This window comes from Dipodomys spectabilis, unplaced genomic scaffold, assembly GCF_019054845.1.
Source record: "Dipodomys spectabilis isolate Male_0828 unplaced genomic scaffold, ASM1905484v1 ptg000125l, whole genome shotgun sequence".
Taxonomy (NCBI): domain Eukaryota; kingdom Metazoa; phylum Chordata; class Mammalia; order Rodentia; family Heteromyidae; genus Dipodomys; species Dipodomys spectabilis.
The window spans coordinates 16,624,622-16,648,744 of NW_024870802.1; the positions used below are offsets into that span (position 1 = coordinate 16,624,622).

At 44.1% G+C, this 24,123-nt stretch overlaps 1 protein-coding gene across 2 annotated transcripts in view; it reads left to right on the forward strand.

Annotated features, from left to right (window-relative positions):
- Positions 1-1,745: 1,745 nt before the first annotated feature.
- The window catches only part of Aldh18a1 (aldehyde dehydrogenase 18 family member A1), a 41,116-nt gene continuing 18,738 nt past the window's right edge, over positions 1,746-24,123 (forward strand). The window contains exons 1-7 of one of the 2 annotated variants that reach the window (XM_042689545.1): positions 1,746-1,819; positions 6,131-6,243; positions 12,642-12,856; positions 15,693-15,842; positions 15,933-16,037; positions 20,304-20,462; positions 20,877-20,967. In XM_042689545.1, coding sequence (XP_042545479.1) covers positions 6,159-6,243; positions 12,642-12,856; positions 15,693-15,842; positions 15,933-16,037; positions 20,304-20,462; positions 20,877-20,967 — 805 coding nt within the window. In that variant the 5' untranslated portion in view covers positions 1,746-1,819; positions 6,131-6,158. The remainder of the gene's footprint in view (positions 1,820-6,130; positions 6,244-12,641; positions 12,857-15,692; positions 15,843-15,932; positions 16,038-20,303; positions 20,463-20,876; positions 20,968-24,123) is intronic. The other variant, XM_042689546.1, reaches the window with a different exon arrangement.

Below are 24,123 nucleotides of genomic sequence, written 5' to 3' on the forward strand. Positions count from 1 at the left end.
ATGGGCCTTTGCAATAAAGTAACCATCTTCCCAGCTTCTCCTTTTTAATAGCCTGATCCAGTCATTCCAGAACTTGAAAAGTTTGGGTTCTCTGTCTTTAAGGTTCACAAAAATATTTAGTGTAGTACAGAAAACCCATTTGCAAGGGTGCCTAATGGTTTGACTCCCAACTAGACATCTGTCACACCCCCAGGCAGCCTCATCTCAAAGGGCTCTCTGCATATACCATCTCCCCTTCCTCATGCAATCCTGCTCTTCAAAGCATAGTGCAAATGACAACTGTTTTTAAGCCATCCATGAGTACCTGGGGCCCACCTTCTCTTGTGTTTATCAAGTTGTAATGATTTGCTCATGTTATCTGTCTCCTATAAGGAGAGTGAAGCTAACTAAGGTAGGGGACAATGGCTTCCTCTATACTAGGAGAATATCTGGCAGATTAACTTGCTTTCTATTTTGTGCAACTGTAACAATACCAAAGACTAGGAAGGTTACATTTAAAAACAACACATTGATTTCTCACAGCAGTGGAGGCTGGGAAGTCCAGGAAGGTCTGGGACAAATGTTGAGGGTGCCTTTATCCTCACGGGACAGAAGGCAGGTGGCTGACAAGACTGACATGGCTGTAGGAGAGGTCCAATCCACTCCTACAGGTCTTTTTATTAATCTCCCTAATCCCATTATGAGCATGGAGCCCTCCAGACTGCTGCATTGAGGGCTGTTTCCATCACATGAAAGTTTAAGGGAAAGGACTGAGAAGACTGCGAACAGTAGCCAGTGTTTGATGAATGAGAAAAAAAAAGTGTCATGCACAGAATTAAGCACAAAGCACTTTCCTGTCATTAAACTCCAACCAGATGCAGTCCAGATGCAAAGTGCCTATTCTGGACTCTGCCCTCTGAGGAAAAGGGAGGGGAAAAGAAAAGAAAAACACCCAAAAACCTATGCCCTCATGAGATGTTGAAATAATTCCAGTTGTCATACATTAAAGCTCTTGAGCTCAAGCTCAAGGCTAGCGCTCTACCGCTTGAGCCACAGCGCCACTTCTGGTTTTCTGAGTGGTTTAGTGAAAAGTCTCAAGGCCGGCTCCGCCCAGGCTGGCTTTGAACCAAGATCCTCAGATCTCAGCCTCCTGAGTAGCTAGGATGACAGGCGTGAGCCACCAGCAACACACTTTTTTAAATGCAGTATTCTGGCCACTGACTTTAATGGAAAGAATTGGTCTTAGATCTTTGGGGAAAACTTCCAGATAATAAGGTGGGAAATTATTTAACCAGTGCCCAAATTCCCCCTTCTAAATAGCTTGTTTTCAAGAGGGAGATGTTTTCTAAATTGATTCCACCTTTTTCTGAGGTGCTCCCGGGTTATAAACGATCTGCGGGGACAAACACACGGGATGCAACGTACCCGCAGCCGGGAGGGTACCCGCCAGCTTCTCTGTCCGTGGGGAAGGGCGGCGGCTCCAGGACACCTTGGGATCGGTTCCCTCTTGGGGATTGGACGTTGTGGGTGCCTCAAAGCCCCGCCCCCTCCCCTATTCTCCCTCCCCCGGCGTCTGCGGGGCCGCGGGGGTGGGACTCGCCACGTGGAGCGCGGGCTGCATTCTCGGAAGCGTTTACGCCATTGGCACGACGCAGCTCTAGGGTGGCTGGTCGCTCTACGTCAACAGCGGAGGCACCGCGGCTCCCGTTTACTCCAACGCCGCTGACGCAACGCCACCGTGCGGGACGTAGACGGAAGAAAAAAAAGCAGAGAGTCGGCATCCGAAGCAGCGGGAGAACAGCGCGGGCCAGGCTGCGGGTCGAGGGCGGCGGCGAAGCAGGTACGCGGCGGGGACGGCGGCCTGCGCCTCTGCGGAGGCTGATGCGCTCCCCAGCCCGGCGGGAAGGCTGTGTGCGCCCGGCCACCGGCCTCCCTGGGCTGCTTGGCCACGGCGGGCTGCGGGGGCGCGGCCCCAGCAGGTGCAGGGGTCCGGGGGTCAGGTCCGAGGTGGGGGTGGGCGGGCGGCGTGGCCGGGCGGCCCTGGGCGCTCTGCAGGGCTCCCGCACCGTTCCCTGCATATGCCAGGGTTCAAGGGCCCTGGGGTCTGCCGGTGGCTCTCGACTCCGTGCCCAAGCCAGCTGGAGGCTTGACGTCTCTGTGAGCCCGGTTGAGGCCGGAGAGTCCAGAACCAGCCTCCAACGCACTTGCACCGGCGGGGAGGGTGTACCCGGGCTATGTGGGACCACATGGAGACTCCCGGCAGCCTGTGTCTGTTCCTGAGGTTCCCCACAGCCACCACTGCCTTGTGCAGCTGGGCATATGGTGTGTGGGTTGGTAGGTCAGGACTCCAGCTAGATTACCTGCTCCCGCACGCCTCACCTCTTTCCCTATCATTATCTCCTGCCCTCTGGGGTGGAGAGATTTATCTTGAGGCTGTGTTAAGTGGCTGAACCACGTACTGAGCATGCGTTTTCTGGGTGAAGTTTGTTGGGATTGAAGTTCAGTTCTGGTCTACATCTATGAGATAAAGTCTGTTTAGTGTGTGGACAGGTACTTAACAAATGTCCTCAGGCGACTTTTTCACCTGGTGAGATTGTATCTGCACACACACACACACACACACCCTTAACAAATGTCCTCAGGTGACTTTTTCACTGGTTGAGATTGTATACACACACACACACACACACACACACACACACACACACACACACACACACACACACACACACACACACACACACACACACTTTTGCTCTTGGGGATTACCAGTCTGCTTTTTGCAGGCCTAATAAAATTGGCAGAATAATTGGAATGAAGGAGCGGACTCAGCCTACCCACATCCGTGAGAGACAGGTAGAACAGGGGAAGTCTTCAGCAGGTAATGTGGTGGACCTTCAGCATTCAGAGATTTCACTTACCTTAGATGAGAGCCATCTCTAATAACGTGTGCTGTCATAACCAGCAGTGACTACTGGCTTCCTCAGCTTGTGACCGATGGTGGAGGAAACAATGTTTATACCTAAGAGAGAGAGGGGGAGACTCCCATTTATTAAGCACCTGTTGTACCCCAGCACTGTCTGTGCCTTATGTCACGTAATTCTCATAGTCTCTCAGGGTCTTTATGTAGTTACCTTTCATTTACAAAGGACAAACAGAAGCCAAGGAAGATAAAGTATCCAGAAGACACACCACCACTTGCAAGTAGGATTATGAGCCTAAGTCTGACCAGTGACAAAGACCTTGCTCTCCATCATTTCACAATGCTGTCAGTGGGAAGTTTGTAAACCACTTGGGAAAAACAACAACACTAACCAGCTAACCTGGTTATTTCTTTCTGGTTAGAATGTGTACAGATATTTGACAAATATTTTAAGATAAAATGTGACAACTGGTTATATCCAGACTTGAAGGATAAAGTAGCTAGGGAAGGTTTCATAGGAACAGGACAGGAATTGTATGTCTGTCTTTGATTATTTGCCTCATTTGTTTTTTGTCAATCATGAGGCTTGAACTCAGGGTCTAGGTGCTATCCCTGAGCTCTTTTTGCTCAAGGCTAGTACTCTACCACTTTGAACCACTGAGTCACTTCCAGTTTTCTTGTAGTTAATTGGAGATGTGAGTCTCAAGGACTTTCCTGCCTGAGCTGGCTTTGAACTGCGATCCTCAGCTCTCAGCCTCCTGAGTAGCTAGGATTACAGGTGTAAACCATCAGCACCCGGTTTATTTGTTTTATTGGCAGTACCAAGGATTGAACTAAGAACCTTATTCCTGCTTAGTAAAGTGCTATACACTTCAAGCCATTCCTCTAGACCCTTTTTTGCACTGGTTCTTTTTGTTTTGTGCCAGTACTGGGCTTGAACTCAGGCCTGGGCACTATCCATTAGCTTTTTTACTCAAGGCTGGCATTCTACCACTTGAGCCACAGCTCCACTTCCAGCATTTGGATGGCTAATTGGAGAAAAAGGAGTCTCTCAGACTTTCCTACCTAGACTGGCTTTGAACCTTAATCCCCAGCTCTGAGCCTCTTGAGTAGCTAGTATTACAGGCATGAGCTATCCCCCACTCGGCTTACACTGGGTATTTTTTTTGCGGGGAGTCCGGTCACGGGGCCTGAACTCTGGGCCTGGGCGCTGTCCCTCAGCTCTTCAGCTCAAGGCTAGCGCTATACCACTTGAGCCACAGCACCCCTTCCGGCTTTTTTTCTTTTTGCTTATGTGGTGCTGAGGAATTGAACCCAGGGCCTCATGCATGCAAGGCAAGCGCTCTACCACTGAGCCACCTTCCCAGCCCCAACACTGGGTATTTTTGAAGTAGGGTCTCTCTTTATATGATGGCCAGCCTAGGCTGTGATCCTGCTACTTTTGCTTCAATCTGTTTGGAATGACAAATTGGTACTATTGTGCTCAGCCATTGATTGAGATGAAGTCTAGAGAACTTCTTTTTACCTGGATTGGCTCTAAACCATGATCTCTCAATATCTACCTCCCAAGTAACTAGGATTACAGATTTGAGCTTGGCTTCTGGCTCTTTTTGTAGGTATTTTGGAGTATTCACATATAATAATTGTTTAGCAGGTATTATTTAAAGAATGTATTTAGTCCTGTTGTTTGTTTGTTTGATGTGAGGCCTGAACTCTGGGCCTGGGCCAAGTCCCTGAGCTCTTCAGCTCAAGGCTAGTGCTCTACCACTTGAGCCACAATGCCACTTCTGGCTTTTTCTGCTTATGAGGTGCTAAGGAATTGAACCCAGGGCCTCATGCATGCAAGGCAATCACTCTACCACTGAGCCACCTTCCCAGCCCCTAAGTATTATTTTTTAAAATAAAATTACCATTTGATTGGGGAAAAAAAGAATGTATTTAGTGGCAAAACATAGATGATGGGCTCCAAACATAGACCAGAAGCTGACATTATACTTCACTGTGCTACAGAACTGAAATCCACAAACCATCACTTAGCATGTGAAATTGTGTGCCAGGTACCGTATGTATTACAGCAGGGATATACTGTTCTCTCTTCATTTCTGTGCCTTTGGGCATCATAAATTAAAGTATAAATTATAGAGCAATATATGCCATCCCGTACTTTTCTGTACTATGGAGCTAAGTACTACTTTTTCAAGGCACATTTAAGAAGAGAATTGGAATATATCCACCAGTTTATAGAGCACAAGTTAAAGAGAAGCCCACAAATAAAGGAAATATAGTGGAGTTTTGTTTATTTGTTTGTTTTTTACCTTGTAAAAACAGTTGTGTCCCTGTGGCATAATAACATGAAATAATTCTTCTCTGTGTATGTATAAAGAGTCCATGAGTGTGTGTGTGTGTGTGTGTGTGTGTGTGTGTAAAATTATTCTTTGTCTAAGCTTTCAAGTTTGACCCAGAGTGGAAAAGTGCCCATAATCACCTTGTATGGAAAAGTGCCCGTATTCACCTTGTCCTCCATGCTGAGATGTGTAGCCATGACCTCCAGGGGATGTCTTCAAGTGTTCTTTAAGATGCTTGCCCGTAAGCAATCCCCCCTACACTTTTCCACTTCCAGGGATACATTAGGTTTCCGTGGGCAGCAGGAAGAAGGAACTGGCAGTAGCCCCTGGTCTCGTGGCTGGCAGAGATCAAGCTGACCTTTCACATATGCAAGCTGTGTGTTTTGTTGGGATGTAGTAGCAGAAAAAAAGAAAGAAATTGCTGCCTTGACAATCTGCTGGTGACTCCTTACAGTAGAAGTATTATAATGAAGACAGTATCTCTGCAAACATAGCTTGAAGATTTTAGTTATTCAAAATATTTTGAGCTGGAGGCCTGGCTCAAATGGTAAAAACTAAGGAGTACTAGAAAAAGAAGAACTAAGACTGGACCTTGGAAGGAAGCCTTGTTGATTATCTCCTATGATACAGATGAAGTAGCAGTTTCTCTAATACACTAGAGTTTGGAGGAGGAGGATCATATTTTTATTCTGAGAGAATGAGGAGTGGAGGGAAAAGAAAATGAATTGTCTGATATTTGCCATTAGTTGCTTTTCACACATTTTTATTTGTGCACATTAATTGTACAGTGTGGGCAGTTTCATTAAGATATTTCCATACATGTATACAATAGACTTTGATCATATTCACCCTCTTGCTATTTTTTTTTTAATATATTCTGTAGATACTTGGGTTTGTGGCCACATCTCAGCATGTTGAGTCAAGTTTGCTGCTCCAGGTTCCAGCCCTTCAGTCAACGTCTTCTGCCCTGGGTCCAGTCCACAGTCTCCAGATCTCGTATGTATCATTGATGAGTAGGGTGGAAAGTTTGTGTTCAGTATATGTTTCAAGGTTATAAGAGGGGTAGGAGGAGATGTAGTTTGGAAGAACTGCACAAAAACAAGGCTACCTGGTGGTGAAATATTCTAAGTTATTTATATTTGTCAACAAAGTGATCTCTGTAGTCATTCATCTCAATATTCATATAGGCTGGGCTTTTTTGTTTGTTTACCATTTTAAATATAATTATAGTGGGGTACCGGTATCTCATACCTGTAATTGTAGCTACTCAGGAGGCTGAGATCTGAGGATTTTGGTTCAAAGCCAGCCCTGGCAAAAAACTCCCTATGAGACTTTTAGCTCCAATAAACTACTAAAAAAAAAACAAAACTGGAAGTGGCACTGTGGCTCAGGGATAGCACCCAGACCCAGAGTTCAAGTCCCGGGGCTGGCAAAATAATAATAATAATAGTAATAGTAATAATAGTAAATAAAGTATAATTATGTATTTTAATTTTGAGATAATTATAGATTCTGTTAAGGGCTAGGAATGGTGCTATACAACTATAATCCCTGTAATAGCTGTAATTAGGAAGAGAAGACAGGAAGATCCATTTTTAGTTGGATTTTTTTGTTTCCTCTTGAACTTTGGAAATTCTTTGTATCTTATAGATATTAGTATTTTGCAAATATGTGCAGATATTCATACATATTTGCATATATAAGTAGTTGCACATCTGCAAATATTTCTTCCCAGTTTGTTCATTTGTCATTCATTCTCTCAACAGGTTCTTACACAGAGCAAAGTTTTTGTTGTTGGTTGTTTTTTTAATTTGGATGACGTCTAGCTCATTAGCTTTTCTTGCAATGAATTATACTTTTTTGATCAAGTCTAAGAAATCTGTACATATATTTTTAGGTTATGAAGATTTTCTCCTATTCTCTGAAATTTTTATAATTTCACATTTTACATTTAACTCTAAGAAATCTGTACATATATTTTTAGGTTGTGAAGATTTTCTCCTATTCTCTGAAATTTTTATAATTTCACATTTTACATTTAACTTCAATATCCATTGAGTTAGGTTTTGTATGAAGTATGAAATTAAGGTCTAGTTTCTTTTTTTTTTTTTTTTTTTGTCAGTCGTGGGGCTTGACCTCTAGGCCTGGGCACTGTCCCTCAGCTCTTCAGCTCAAGGTGCTCTACCACTTGAACTACAGCGCCACTTCTGGTTTTCTGTGGCTAATTGGAGTTAAGAGTCTCATGGACTTTCTTGCCCAGGCTGGCTTTGACTCGCAATCCTCAGATCTCAGCCTCCTGAGTAGTTAGGATTACAGGTGTGAGCCACCGGCACCCAGCTTCATTTTTTGAACTATGGATACCAGATTTCTCATCTTCATCTGTTGAAGAGTTGTTCATAATATTTTGAGTTGGCCATCTCTTTGATATCACTTATTTTATGTGTGCTAGCACTGGTGCTTGAACTCAGAGTCTCACACTCTTGCTCAACTTTCTCAAGGCTTGAATTCTACCACTTGAACCATATCTCTACTTCTCAGATTTTTGCTGGTTAGTTGAATTTCTCAGAATTATCTGTTTGGACTGGCTTTAAACCATGATCTTCAGATCTCAGCCTCCTGTGTAGCTAGTATTACAGGCATGAGCCATTTGCACCTGGCTTAAAACCTTACCAGTAGTCTATCTCTAGGTCTCACTGTAAGATGACTTGCTTATCATCATCTAGAAAAATTTATTTCACATTGGTGTAAGAGTAGAAGAGTTAAAAGTTTAGGATCTAGAGCCAACCTCCTTGAGCTTGAAAACAAGCTTAATTGCTTAAAATTGAATACTGACTTAAAACAGTGACTGTGTGTGTATAGAGAGGTCACAGTTCTGTGGGTTGGCATTTTGGACCAGGCTTAGCTTGCAGTTGTTTGTGTCAGCTCTCAGACTGGCTTGGCGCTGATTACTGAGGACCAGGGGGCCCCTTGTGGGATCCTGGTTCATCAGTGTTCCATATGGACTCCATCCTTTAGCAAGCTAAAGGATGTCCATGGCTTCTTCACATGTTCTGTGGGATCCCAACAACAGCAAGAATGGAAGTCGCAATGCTTCTTGAGTCTTATGCCAAAAATGTATGCAGTGTTGCTTCTGCTGCATTGTCCTGGTCCAAGAAGTCGCCAGGCCAGCCCAGATCAAAGGAGTAGTCAAATAGATTCCACCTGTTAATGGTAGAAACTGCAAACTATTGTGGCCATTTTGTAATTTGGTAATGTTGGTAAATTACTTAATTTCTTTTCCCTCCTTATTTACAAAATAAGACATAATATCAATAATAATAATGCATCAAGCTTCTCTGCTATGACAAAATAACCTGAAAAAACTCGGCCTAAATAGGAGGAATGACTTAATGATTATATGGTTTGGGTATTTCAGCCCATGGGTGACTGTCTCCGTTGCTTTCAGTCCTGTGCAAAGTGGCATGGAAGAAAGGCAGGGTGGGGGGAAGTTGTTCTCATAGCCACAAGAAATTAAAGAGAGAGAAAGGAGCCAGAGATGAAATTTGTCCTTGAAAGGCATATCCCCACCAAGCTTCTTCCAGCTAGACCCACCTGCTAACAGCCCATTCTGCTATGAACTCATCAATAGATTAATCCTTTTTTTTGGTCAGTCGTGGAGCTTGAACTCTGGGCCTGGATGCTGTCCCTCAGCTATTTAGCTCAAGGCTAGCGCTCTACCACTTGAGCCACAGCACCACTTCCGGTTTTCTAATGGTTTATTGGAGATAAGAGTCTCACAGACTTTCCTGCCTGGACTGGCTTTGAACCGTGATCCTCAGCTCTCAGCCTTCTTAGTAGTTAGGATTATAGGCAGGAGCCACTGGCACCCGGCAGATAAATCCTGTAGTGAAGTTCATACTCTATGGAAGAATCACCTCTCTGTTGTGCTACCAGCTGGCTACCAAGGCTTCAGTACTTGAGCCTCTAGGGAGACACTTTGTCTCCAAACAGTGATGATAATGATGGCTAATATGTTCTTAGAATCCCAGCTAATGTTGAGTGTTTACTTTGTGCCAATTCCTGTTTATTCATTAACTTGCTCCATCTCTCATAACGACCTTATGGAGTAGATAAGGTAGCAAGTGAGCAGATAGAGATACTGAGTTATATGTAGCTATGCTATCCAGGACTAATATAGTATATATACCATATATGATTTCTGTAGTGTGTGGACATAATGAGCAGAAGAGCAGAAAATAAGGTAGGCAAAGTGAAAAGGTATATAGAAAAAAACAACAACATGGGAGGGAAGTCATGCTAGGTCCCTTCTTGTGGCTTCAAAAACAGCTTCATTGATTACTGATCATGGTGAGATAAAGGACTTTACTGACGTATAACCCATAGCACTTTTGAAGAGTATGGATAACCATCTTCCTACCCCTCCACACCTTATTATCTCCTCAGACCTACTAGAGAAAAAGACTGACTTAGGGGCTTACAGCCTGATTGCTCATGCAGATGTTGTAGATTTTCCTTGTATCAGTCAGCTTCTTATCACTGTGACAAAATACCTGAGAAAAATCAGTTAAAGTATGGAAAGGTTTCTAAGGTTTCTGTTTATAGTCTCCTGGCCCTGATGCCCTTGGGCCTGTGGTGAGGTAACTTGCCATGGTGGAAGTATGTGAGCAAGGAACTGTTTGTATCGTGGTGGCCAGGAAGCAAAGAGAGAAAAGAGGAGCTGGAGTCCTCCCATGCTCTTCGTGGGTACACCCCCATGACATTAACTTCCTCCCACTAGCTCCCACCGTCGAAAGCATGGATGGGGACCTTTTTTCTGTGGTAGGGGCCATTAGAATTTTTTTTAAGTATGTATATTTTTTTCAAAAAATATTATTGTGTGTCACTGGGGTTTTGAACTTAATGCCTTGCTGTCATCCAGCTTGTTTGCTCAGCTGGTACTCTACCACTTGAGCCAGCCTCTAACCCAGCTTTTTGTTGGTTATTTTCTGCTCATACTCCCTTTGAACTAAGATACTGTAGATCTCAACTTCCTGTGTAACTGAGATTACAAGGATGAAACACCAGTACTGAGCACCATTTGAATGTTTATAACATCATTACAGGTCATACAAAATTAACAGTAAAGGCAGATGTACTGGCAGCTAGTGAAAAGCATTACATTGTACCCCATGATTCCATGGGCCTTATAGGGTCTGTGGGCCAGATGAAGGTTGCCTACCTTTGCAAGGTTACGCTGCCTCCCAGTGACACCACAGCCTGGCCACCAACCTTTTAGCACATTTCAGGTCCAAGCCATAACAGTCCTCAGTGCTAACTGTAAAAAGCCTCATACAGTATAGAACATAAAAGATGTTCCCAAGAAAGATAGAGCCAGTCTGGGAACGTAAATGGCATTGCCAACCAACTCCCCAAATTCCTGTACTCCTTAATACTAGGACCTACTGGACTTTACTTTTTCTTTTTTTAATTGTGAAAATACCATACAGAGGGGTTACAATTACATGGGCAAGGTAATGAATATATTTCTTATCAAGCATTGTTGCCTCCCCTTTTGTTTCCCCTTCCCATCCCTTCCCATCTCCTACCCCCGCCAACCCCCCTGGACTTTACTTTTTCATCCACTTGGAACCTTGCTGATAGTTGTGACCTCCTCTTGAACTTTGTCAGTTCTCATATGCTTTGACCCAATTGTCTGCAGCCAAAATGACCTGCAGCTGCTGGGCTCTGAGCCAACACCCTCTTCTGATACAGACTGTGAGTAACCCCACTCATTCATGCTAGCCAGGCTGCGGGGTCCTGATTGGCTTCTACCATTTGATCACCTGGACTTGGAAGCTGGCACTGTCTGCCCCTGAGGTCCTCCATCAAGCTGCCATACCCCTGCCCATACCCTTCTGTAGAACAAGACAGGCCCTGCAGTGGACATCAGAGTCAAATGGCTAGCAGGTGTCATCCTAACAGCTTCCAAAGAGATTTGTCTTAGTTCTGCACTGACCTCTGCAAGCACCACTGAGGATCACAGGCCCAAACCCAAGGGAGTCTCTTCACCTATAAAGTTACAGAGACCAAACCTGCATGTGTACAACTTTGAAACTAGGCTTAGGTGTGCACATTGTTTAGGATGGTACCCCTGATGACTGAGGTACTTAACTAAGGTAGTGAAGAGGGAAGCCCAGACAACTTCCCCTAGCAAGGGGACAGTGCACCTGTGGATGTAGCAAGGATGCCAGGGCCCCATGTGATCACGGGTTCTCCTTGTCTGAGCAACAGGGTACCAGGAGCTAGATGGCAAGCTTATTGTGAATAAGGTCAGATGTTTTGTTTTGTTTTGTTTTTTTTGTGTCCATCCTGAGGCTTGAACTCAGGGCCTGGACACTATCCCTGAGCTTTTGTTCTCAAGACTAGGGCTCTACCAGTAGAGCCACAGCTTTACTTGCAGCTTTTTAGTGATTAATTGGTATAAGAGTTTTAGACTTTGCTGCCTGGGCTGGCTTTGAACTGAGATCCTTAGATCTCAGCCTCCTGAGTAGCTAGGATTACAGGTGTGAGCCACCAGCACCTGGCTTCTAGAATATATTTTAAACATGGAATGTGGCATGAGAAAACTGGACACTTTAAAATCTTGTATTTTACCAGTATGTTTTCAGAAAAGATTATTTTATTTATACTCATTACCACTGTGTTTGAATGTGTCTGTGACAGGGTTCTGGATGGGACTCTGAATAGAAGTAGAATGAGAACATGCTCTACATATAGTTCAGGTTTTTTGTCTGTTTCATTTTTGTTCTGAGAAAGGGTATCACTATGTAGCTCATGCTGGCCACAAACTTGAGATCTTTCTGCCTCAGTCTCTAGAGAACTGGGGTTACAGGTGTGTACCACCATGTTCGGATAGGTATAGTTTGGAGGATTTTGTGTGTGTGTGTGTGTCAGTTGTGGGGCTTGAATTCAGGGCCTGGGTGCTATCCCTGAGCCTCTTTGTGCTTAAGGCTGGTGCTCTACCACTTGAGCCACAGTGCCACTTCTGGCTGGTGAGTAGTTAATTTCCAATTAACTACTCACAAGAACCTATCTGCCGAAGTTGGTTTTGAACCATGATCCTCAGATCTCAGCCTCCTGAGTAGCTAGGATTATGGGCATGAGCTACCAGCACTGACTCTTTTTTGAGACATGGTATCTTGAACTCCTGATCCTTCTGCCTCATGTTCCTAAGTGCTGTGATTATAGACATGTACCACTATGCCTAACTTAGGTATAGTTTGATATACTGGTTTCACTCAGGTAATGATGTAAAGCTATTTTTGGTGGATGGCTGATACTGTGAATTCAGAATTTCACTGGAAACTATAGTCTCTTTTTTCTTTCTTTTATTTGGCTTTGTTTGGGGAATACAGATCGGGTCCAGCCTCCAGCTGTCACACATGTCCGTTCTTGGAGCAACATCCCCTTTATCACGGTACCCCTCAGTCGTACGCATGGCAAGTCCTTTGCCCACCGCAGTGAGCTGAAGCATGCCAAGAGAATCGTGGTGAAACTGGGCAGTGCGGTGGTGACCCGAGGGGATGAGTGTGGCCTGGCTCTGGGGCGCCTAGCCTCTATTGTTGAGCAGGTAATTGCCAAGATGAGAAATTCTGATGAACTTCATGAAATGGGATTTCCTACTGTCAACTTGTAAAAAAGTAATCTTGATTTGAGTGCAATAGCTTTAACCTAATTAGAAAAACTCTTCCCATGTGAATACAGGGAGAGACCGGGTCGCATGGCAGTAGAAAGTGATGTCAAGCAGTAGAGCTGGTGCCAGGCTGTTCATCCCTCAGACTTCTTAGTGATAGGATCTGTGTGTCTGCAGTTCGTTTTCGTGACACTGTTTGCTGGACAGGCCCTGTGTCTCTTGATTCATGCCCTTTTTAGCCATTAATTTTTTTTTTTTTTTTTGGTTGGTTGTGGGGCCTGAGCTCTGGGCTTGGGTGCTGTCCCTCAGCTCTTCAGCTCAAGGCTAGCACTCTAGCATTCTATCACTTGAGCCACAGGGCCACTTCCAGCTTTTTCTGCTTATGTGGTGCTGAGGAATCGAACCCAGCACCTCATGCATGCGAGGCAAGTACTTTACCACTGAGCCACCTTCCCAGCCCTCATCATTGAGTCTTAAGCCATGCTGTGCATTAAAATCATCTGTGAAACTGGAAGTGCCTGAGCTTCACATCCAGCCATTTCAAATATTTGTTTGTAAAGTGAGGTCAGGTGCAGTGGATCACACTTGGAAAGCAGAGACTAGGAGAACTGCAGCTCAAGGCTAGTTCAGACAAAAAGTTTACAACACCCCCATCTTAACCAGTCATCTCTTCTGTACTGGAAGTATAAATAGGAGGATCATGGTCCAGTCTGGCCTGGCCATAAAGTTAAGACCCTATTCAAAAATAACATAACATAAGCTAAAAGAATGGGAGGTATGGCTCAAGTGGTAGAGTGACTACCTAGTGGACACAAGATCCTAAAGTTTGGCTGGGATTGTGACTTAGTGGTAAAGTGCTTGCCTAGCATGCATGAAGCCCTGGGTTCGATTCCTCAGTACCACATAAACAGAAAAGGCTGGAAGTGGCACTATTGCTCAAGTGATAGAGTACTAGCTTTGAGCAAAAGAAGCTCAGAGACAGTGCCCAGGCCCTGAGTTGAAGCCCCAGGACTGGAAAAAAAAAAAAAAGATCCTAAGGTTCAAATTCCATTTTTTTTTTTTTTTGGGGGGGGGTCCGGTCATGGGGCCTGAACTCTGGGCCTGGGCGCTGTCCCTCAGCTCTTCAGCTCAAGGCTAGCGCTCTACCACTTTAGCCACAGCACCACTTCTGGCTTTTTTCTTTTTGCTTATGTGGTGCTGAGGAATCGAACCCAGGGCCTCAGGCATGCAAGGCAAGCGCTCTACCACTGAGCCTCCTTCCCAGCCCCTAAATTCCATTTTTTTTAAGGTTAGGTTTCCAGGTTATTCTGATGTGTAATCAGGGCCGAGTACCCAGAAATGAGCTGAAGTTTTTCCATGACAGCTGTAACTCAGCTTTATCCTCGATAATCATACATTTAGTTTTTAAAAGGCAAATTTGGAGAGAGGGAGGAAAGGACTGACATTGTCCAAAAAGAAATGTACTCATTACCTGACTGATGTAACTGTAACCCCTCTGTATGTCATTGCCTTTACTTATTTCCAGATATATGTAAAGGTGACTCTACTGTATATCACCTCTAAACAACAGTAAAATAAATTGTATAAAAAGAAAATAAAGAAGTTGCCCCTCAATGAAGCATTTTATTAATACAAAAAAATTTAACAAGAGGCAAAATTGCTGATGAGTTAGTATTAGGGAACTGCTCACCTGAACTTAATGGAAGAAGACCTTATCAAATCTTCTTTCATGATTGAGTCCATCGGGTCATTCGGTAAATATTTTCTACGGAGTAGATGAGTGCATTTCATGCTGCTATAACAAATACCAATTTGGTTGTTTATAATATCAGAAATGTATTTGGCTAGTAGTTCTGGAAGCTGAGAAGTATAAGATTGAGAGGCTACATCTTGCTAAATGGTGGAAAGGCCAATCAAGCTCTTTTATAATGTATTAATCATTCATGAGCACCTCCCACTAAGCCCCCCTCCCAACACTGTTGCGCAAAACTTCCAACACATTCAAAGCATGGCAAAGAGACTTAACTGTTGTCACTGTCCTGGGAAGCCAGACACTCTTAAAACAGGAAAGTGGTTTTTCAAGGCAGTAAAGATCTGAGTGAGTGAACCCAAATGACAGTGGTTGACAGCTCCAGAGACGGGAAAATCTAATGAGAATATGGTTATTCTTAGGCCTTCCTACAAGGGACTCAGCCTAGGCAACAGAGGGATAAGGGTCCAGGTGCACAGTGTGACTGGTGCCCCTGAGCTTCTGGTGTTCTAGGGAAGGGACAGATAGGCACTAGGATGGATTCCAGATGGAAGGCACACAGAGGCCAAGGACTTGAGCTGCGGAGCAGTGGTGCTCATCAGGGAGAATGGAAAATAAAGTGGATCATTTGTGTAGGCCAGGCTCTGGAGCCAAGTAGAGCAGTTGGCCTTCCATCTCAAAACAGATGAACAATTTTAAGTGTAAGAGAAACATGGTAAAGGTTTGCTTAGGTCACCAGCTCTTCTGCTAGGGCTGCTGCAGGCCTGATGGAAAGGCTCTAGCAGTCAGAGCAGTGCTTGATACACAGTCAGCCTTCTTGTCCCAGGCATCTAAGATGGGCTCAGGTGCTGGCCTGTGGTTTCCCCTGGATGTAGATGCAACAATTTGAACATCAACCCATTGTCATCCTCCTACCTAGAGAGGAAGGAGATGGTACAGTGACTTGTAGTGCATTGGGGAGGGTGGTACACTGGAATGTGGACTTGGGGCAGATGCTCTAACCTTCCCCTGTCTTGATGCCAGGTATCAGTGCTGCAGAACCAGGGCCGAGAGATGATACTTGTGACTAGCGGAGCTGTTGCCTTTGGCAAGCAGCGCTTACGCCATGAGATCCTTCTGTCTCAAAGTGTGCGACAGGCTCTGCATTCAGGACAGAACCAACTGAAAGAGATGGTGAGTGCTGCTTTTCCAACCCTGGGGCAGATCTATCCTTGCGTCTTCTTCCCTTTCCCAACCATACTTTATCTGATTGGTGGATTACAGGCAATTCCAGTCTTGGAAGCTCGAGCCTGTGCTGCCGCCGGACAGAGTGGGCTGATGGCCTTGTACGAAGCTATGTTTACCCAGTACAGCATCTGTGCTGCCCAGGTAAGAGGATGGGTATCCCTGAGGGCATAGGACCTGTGAGAGAGAGTCTTGTGAAGCAAGAGGCTTATAAACAGAGGTCTATAGCCCCATGACAGGATATAATAGTCTCAGCCTTATCACTCGCTAACACATGAGGCGTCTTCTAAGTGTTTTCCTGATATGAAAAATGAGGATATTGGTGCCTGCTTCACTGAGTTTTTGGAAGCACTCAATGAGAAAATATATGAAAAGTATTCAGGACAGTACCTAGTAGCAAGTGTTTAGCTGCTGAACATAGAAAGTCAGATGTCACTGGGTGCTGGTGGCTCACGCCTGTAATCCTAGCTACTTAGGAGGCTGAGATCTGAGGATCATAATTCAAAGCCAGCCCAGGCAACAAAGGCCAGACTCTTATCTCCAATAAGCCACCAGAAAACTGGCGCTGTAGCTCAAGTGGTAGAGTGCTTGCCTTGAGTTGAAGAGCTGAGGGACAGCTATCAGGCCCAGAATTCAAGGCCCACAACTGACCAAAAAAAAAAGTCAGACGTCCATTTTGCTGGCCTTTTTGATTTCAGGTAACTTGCTTCTCTTGACACCTGGTTGTATTTTATAGTAGGTACTTGTTAAGCTTTGGAAAGAGAAATGCTAATTGTTAGTTGGCCTTTCATTCGTAAGGGAAACATTTATTGGGCACCTGTAGTATACCAACCAGTCTGTGAGCATGGGGGATACTGTGGTAAACCAGCTAGACAAGATTCCAGTTCTCATGGCACTTAGAAATTTTGTGTGATTACCTCAAACTTTATTTCTACATTATTTCATTATTAAATTTCCTGAAATGTTTTCAACTGTATTTTATTTGGCAGTTGAGGTATGTACTTACATTCACACAGAAGTCACTTCATAGCACAACTGGAAAAACAATCTTTACTCCCTGGGTTATTTTCAAGCCCTTATGCTGCTTTTCGTACTCTGATCAGATGTTATTTTACACAGGCAAAATTGTTCTATATACATTGATTCTTGTTTTGGGTTTTTTTTTTTCTCTTCGGGGGGAGGCAGGATTTGGGAGAAGACAGTACAAGAGGCTGAACTTGGGGGTTATACTTGTTAGGTAGGCTCTACCACTGAGCCTACTTCTCCAGCCTCTTTTGGAGGTAATATACTTTTATGTCCTGTTTTCCCTGGCTTTGATCTTTCTACTTGTGCTTCCTTTATATCTCTGGAATTACAGGAACACTCCACTGCACCCAGCCACTAGTTGAGACAGAGTTTGAATTTCTATTCCCAGCTGGCCTTGAATAGCGTCTTCTCAAGTAGCCAGGATTACAAGCTTCTGCTACCACTCTTGACTGTTTCAAGTTTCATGTCTTCCTTTCGTGTTGTTTTTCTGGTTCTCCATCATTTTCACAGTTGTCACCTTCAATGTCTAGTAATAGAAAGGCCTGGGTTTGTCTCTTTGTCACTTGAGGTTATAATCTTAGTGTTATTTGTTGGTGGTGGTGTTAGTATAAATACAATAGAAGCTGGGTGCTGGTGGCTCACGCCTGTATTCCTAGCTACTCAAGAGTCTGAGAGCTGAGGATCGCGGTTCAAAGCCAGCCCAGACAGGAAAGACCTTGAGACTCCTATCTCCAATAAACCAACAGAAAACTGGAAGTGGCTCTATGGCTCAAGTGGTAGAGCGCTTGGCTTGAGCTGAAGAGCTGAGGGACAGCGCCCAGGCCCAGAGTTCAAGCCCCACGACCAACAAAAATAAATAAATAAATATAATAGAAATCTTTATTTCTATCATCTATTTTTTCAACTCTCTCTTCTCTACAATCCAGTGACATTTTGAGTTTTTGTTGTTGTTGTGTTTTGTTTTTTTTATGTGCCTAAAGTCAAGTGTGGGAACTTAGATCCAGGAGCTATGCATTTTTACTATCTCCCCCACACACACAGCCCCCCTGCCAGGATTGATGCTTTTTGAGATTTTTTGTTATGCTGTTTGAATTGACCATAGCACTAAATGCCAGTGCATATCAGCTAGTGTTTGCACTAATACCAAGGTGGAAAGAGCTCTGTTCCCTCCAGTTGCCAGCAAGCACCAATGCCTGGGGCCCCTGCTCCCCTGCTTTGCCCTTCCTCTCCTGCCATCATCTTCTTATCAGCCTTCGCTCTTTGCACCTTATCCTATGGCCCCATGTTTTCTTTAGTGGACTTGTATAGATGACTATTATCACTAGCTTTTGAAAACTACTCAAGTTCCCCTCCACCCCCTCAAGCTGAGACTTAAGTACAGTAACTTATTTCTGCTTCTTAGAAGCGAAACTGCATTGTACACATAAATTGATAAGTTGTACAACTGTTGGAAGTTTTGTTTTTGTTGTTGTCGTTGTCAGTGGTAGGGCTTGAACTCTGGATCTGGGGCGCTGTCCCTCAGCTCTTCAGCTCAGGGTGAGTGCTCTACCACTTGAGCCACAGCACCACTTCTGGTTTTCTGGGTTAATTGGAGATAAGAGTCTCATGGACTTTCCTGCCCAGGCCGGCTTTGAACCAAGATCCTCAGCTCTCAGCCTCTTGAGTAGCTGGGATTACAGAGGTGAGCCACCAGTGCTTGGCTGTTTGAAGATTTTAAAAGGACCTAAACTGATTTGCATCTCAGCTGATTGGCCTAGTCCGGGCACAAATTTCTCATCTGCCTTTGGAGTGAGATCCTTAGCCCCTGTTTATGAAACTGTTCTAGTGACAGACTAGATCTTTAGACCTCTGCTTGCCTCTCTCACCTACATACTATATTCATTGTCTGGTCTTACACCACATGACTGAAATCTGTATGCTCAGCTTTGACTCGATCCCGTTTCCTATGGAGCTAAACCTTTCTAAAAAGTAGTTCATGATCTTTCCTTATAAAATAATATGCTGTATTCCATCATTTCCCAAATCAGCAGCTGGCACAGGGCTGGCATTTCAAAGGAAACAGCAAATTTTTTGTCCCAATTAGTGAGTGAATTATTTCCCCCAGTCATGTTATCACTTTACTCTCATCACCCCAACTCTAGAATAGGACTTAACCATCCCTGCTCTGAATGTTTCAATACCCTTCTTCCTGTCAACTCACTCAGGTCTTTGCTGCTTCAGCTGCTACATTATAGCAAGGCCCTTTTTCTTTCTTTCTTTTTTTTTGGGGGGGGGGGGGGTCCGGTTGTGGGGCCTGAACTCTGGGCCTGGGCGCTGTCCCTCAGTTCTTCAGCTCAAGGCTAGCGCTCTACCACTTGAGCCACAGCGCCACTTCCGGCTTTTTTTCTTTTTGCTTATGTGGTGCTGAGGAGTCCAACCCAGGGCCTCAGGCATGCAAGGCAAGTGCTCTACCACTGAGCCACCTCCCCAGCCCAGCAAGGCCCTTTTTCTTAAACACTTAAACAACTGTTCAGTTGTTCTTGAGCTTCAGGATTTACTACCATTTTGTTTCTTGCTATCCTCTCCTGTTAAACTTTCCCTGAAACGCTGATTCAAGCTAGAAAACATACCTTCTAACCAGCCCCTCCCTCAGCTTGTGACTGAAGGCTCACTTTCAGAATCCCACATCCTCAAACAGTTCTTCCGAAGCATAATGCTCTGCTTCAGAGCAGGAACATTGATAAAATAGTGCTATTCCATGTTGTCTAATGCACTTTTCCATGAAGGCCAAACTGTTCATTCACTCACTCATCAGATATACAAGTGTTTACTATGGCTAGATACAGAAATACTTTTCAAATTAATAGTCACTAATCCTCTCAGTGTCCCTTTAAAGACATATCAGTTTTCCTAGTTTTGTTAAGTGGATGAGATTTGATAACATCTGTGAATAAATCTTCCAGATAATTGTAACTTGGTGGGAAGAGGGGCAGAAGGCCTGAAAGAACTGGATAAGCATCAGGAGTTTTCTGGTTTTTGTTTTGTTGTCGGTCGTGGGCTTGAACTCTGTCTAGGCACTGAGCTCTTCTACTCTACCCCTTTGAGCCACCTTGCCACTTCCAGTTTTCTGGTGGTTAATTGGAGATAAGAGTCTCACAGACTTGCCTGCCTGGGCTGGCTTTGAACTGCAGTCCTCAGTTCTCAGCCTTCTGAGTAGCTGGGATTACAGGTGTGAGCCATCAGTGCCCAGCTCTGAAAATATGTTTCATTCCAGTCTGTGTGGAGTCCAAAAGTCTAAAGTTTGTTCCCCGGTTGTGAGCATCTTATATGTTATTTGTAGGAAGTTCATCAGGCTCATTACATTTCATCCTTACTACATTTTGTATTTTTTTTTAATCCTTTTAGATTTTAGTGACCAACTTAGATTTCCATGATGAGCAGAAGCGCCGGAATCTCAATGGAACACTTCATGAACTCCTCCGGATGAACATTGTCCCCATTGTCAACACCAATGATGCTGTTGTACCACCGGCCGAGCCCAACAGTGATCTGCAGGGGGTAAATGTGGGTAAAGTATTCTTAAGGGTTGAGCATGCTGGCAATACTAATGCATACTGCGCTGCATGTACTAACACTGCTAGTTTGGCATGAGCAAGGTGGCAGAATTGGGAGAGAAGATGCATCACAGAGCTGTCCCTATAGGAGCTCTTCTGAGATTGGGGAATTTCACTCACTGGGTGAGGCAGTGTCTTAGGCTGCGCTGTGAGCATGGCTTGTGTGCCAGTGGATAGAAGGCTGCATGTCTGGAATTGGGGTTGCCAGTAAGTATTGTAAGTTTTTCAGGCAGAAGGGTGGGAGCTGTCATCCACCTCCCCAGGGTCATTGGTTTTGCCTGCCAACCTCGCGGGATGGTTCTGGGAACTTCTTCTTTTGGACTGCATAACTCACTCACTTGCTGCTTCTTTCCCTGCATTCTAGGTTATTAGTGTTAAAGATAATGATAGCCTGGCTGCCCGTCTGGCTGTGGAAATGAAAACTGACCTCTTGATTGTCCTTTCAGATGTAGAAGGTACAAAGTCATACCTTCCTTTATCTTCCTGCGTGAATGCATGAGTGTCCCTCCTTGTCTGAGGCCTTTCACCTTTTTTTTTTTTTTTTAACAACAGTTACTTTCTGAGCCATATAGTCTAACAAGGAGTTTTTGTGACCCAAAGAGGGTGGGTCGAGTCTGGAAGATGCAATATGAAGGCTGAAATATTATTTCCAGGTGCTTTCGGGATTTTATACCAGCTTTACAAAAACAGAATCCACTTGCTATACAACTCACCTGTTTCAAATGTACAGTTCAGCAATCTTTAGTGTATTTACACACTCATGCAGCCATCCTAGCAAACAGTTATGGAAGTTATCATCATGCCAACAAGGAATCTCACACCGCATTAACTGATGTTCCCAGCTTTTACCAACTCCCCAACCTTAGATAGTGCACAGTCTGTCTCTCTGTGGATTTTCCTGTTCCCTGACACTGTATAAATGAACTATATCTTCATCAACATCACCTCTTTCAACATTTTTACCCATCCCTCCTCCATTCACCCATTCCCTCCATTTCCTTTTATTGGTAAATAATACTCCACTATGGATATGGTACATTTTGCTTATACATTCAACTATTGGTGGAAATTTGTGCTGTTAGGAATAATACTTCTGTGAACATTCATGTAATTAGGGGCAAGCATGTTTTTATTTCATTGAAGAGAATTGGGCTGGGAGTAAAGCTCAGTGGTAGAGTACTTGCCTATTATGCACAAGTCTTCAGTTCTACCCCCAGCACTTCAAGAAGAGAAAATAGAATTCTTGATTCATATGGCAACTGTGTCTACAAAGCCTTCTTTGGAACTACCACATTTGTCACAGCACCATTTTAAATTTCCATTAGAAATGTATAAGAGTCTTAGCATCCCTGTCAATAGTTGTTGTTATCTGCTTTTTTGTATTGTAGGCATCCTAATGAGAAAGAAATTGGTACTTCTGTAAATCAAAGGGGTTTTTTTATTTTGTTTTTTGTTGTTGTTGTTGTTGTTTTTGTCGGTCATGGGGCTTGAACTCTGAGCCTGGGCGCTGTCCCTCAGCTCTTCAGCTCAATGCGAGTGCTCTACCAATTGAGCCACAGTGCCACTTCTTGTTTTCTGAGTGGTTTATTGGAGATAAGAGTCTCACAGACTTTCCTTCCCAGGCTGGCCTTGAACCATGATCCTCAGATCTCAGCCTCCTGAGTAGCTAGGATTACAAGTGTGAACCACTGGCACCCAGCTTGTAAATCAAAATTTTTTAATGTAAATCATGGGACAGCTAATTTTAACTTAGAACCACTATAGAAAAATCTAATAGTCTTCATAGCCACCACCCTTTTTTCTTTTTCTTTTCTTTTCTTTTTTTTTTTTTTTTACTGTGAAAATACCATACAGAGGGGTTACAATTACATGGGCAAGGTAATGAGTACATTTCTTATCAAGCATTGTTGCCTCCTCCTTTGTTTCCCCTTCCCATCTCGTCCCATCTCCCCCCCACCCCAGCCACCACCCTTTTCTTAGCTACTACTCTATTCTTTGCATTTCCCTTCCTCTTGGCTCCAGTTTGATTTTCCGTTTCCCCACCTTCTTAATGTGTCCCCAATCCACATTTTGACATACCTATTAAAAGTTAGTTTTGGCCAAATAGTGTGCGCTAGGTGCTATGTCAGTTTATTCAGTCTTGCTAGTAACCCTACAAAGCATATAGCTAAGGCCAGTTACACAAATGAAGACATTAAAAATTAAGTTGAGATCACTTAAATAGTGTATCCAAATTCATAGAAAAACTACCTTTTATTTCTCCTACACTGCCTGGGCAGGTAAAGGACAGGAGTTTGTTAAGTCATTGTTCACAGCCTAATTGCAACTAGGCTCTACTAATTGCAGCTTCAAACACCAGAATTTATTTATTTATTTTTTATTTATTTATTTTTTTTGGTCCGGTCGTGGGGCCTGAACTCTGGGCCTGGGCACTGTCCCTCAGCTCTTCAGCTCAAGGCTAGTGCTCTACCACTTGAGCCACAGCGCCACTTCCGGCTTTTTTCTTTTTGCTTATGTGGTGCTGAGGAATCGAACCCAGGGCCTTGAGCATGCAAGGCAAGCGCTCTACCACTGAGCCACCTTCCCAGCCCAAACACCAGAATTTATCACTGGCATTCTTGGGCTATTAACTGTTGATTTTTTTAGACATCTACCAAATACTGATTCTTGGAAGAGTATCTAAATTTTGAATTGCTATTGGTGGGGTTAAGAGGCTGTTGCAAAGGAGATCAGGCAGATAGCTGCTCAGTCCAAGCCTGTCAGCTTACAATACTGTACCTTCTGGGAAGAAATCAGCTCAAAATCCTGAGGAGCTGTGGAATACTAGTTGAGCTAGACAGAGGCTATGGGTAGTTTAGTCTTCCTTTTCCTGTGCTTGTGACAGGCTCAAAGTTTGCTCTACTTTGTTTTATAGTGGACATGATTTCCATATATATTTCCCCCTGTTCAATACTGTCATGAAGAAAAAGTGGTGATTTACAACCAAAGACATCCCCTAACAAGACCTTTAGCCACAGACGGTGCCTCCCTGCCTGGGCCTCCCTCAGGTCTTGATTTGACTCCCATTTTTTTCAGACTTCTCTCTTCCTTTCCCCTTCTAAGGTCTTTACTCTTTCTGTCAAGTGAAATTGTGAGGCTTTGTAACTTTGCATTGTATACATCCATTTTCCTTGGCTCAGTTACATAATGGACATGTGCTTTATGGTGATAAATCCAGACTGAATGCCAAGAGTCATGAGCTTTCCTGCTGACTCAGCCCCGCTTCCACAACTCACTCATAAAATGGGGAGTATAAATCAGTGCCTGTTTCAAAGGGTATGGAGAGAGTTAATGAGTACCTGTTTCACATGTTATCCTGCTCTGAAACAGTCTCATTAAATGGCATACTACTTCTGAGCCATTTCTACAGTAGCACCCCCCCCCCCCCTTCAGTTATATACTTATAGTAAAGTAGCAGTGGTAGAGGTGAGGGCATTTGCCAGTGGACTCTGAGCAGGTTAATAAATTCCATGCCAAGGATATGGCCATGCTTAGAGGCTAGGAAAGGATCTAAGAGCCTGTGAGCAGGTGAGTCCTGGAGCTGCTTCATAGTATGACTCCTGAATCCTTGT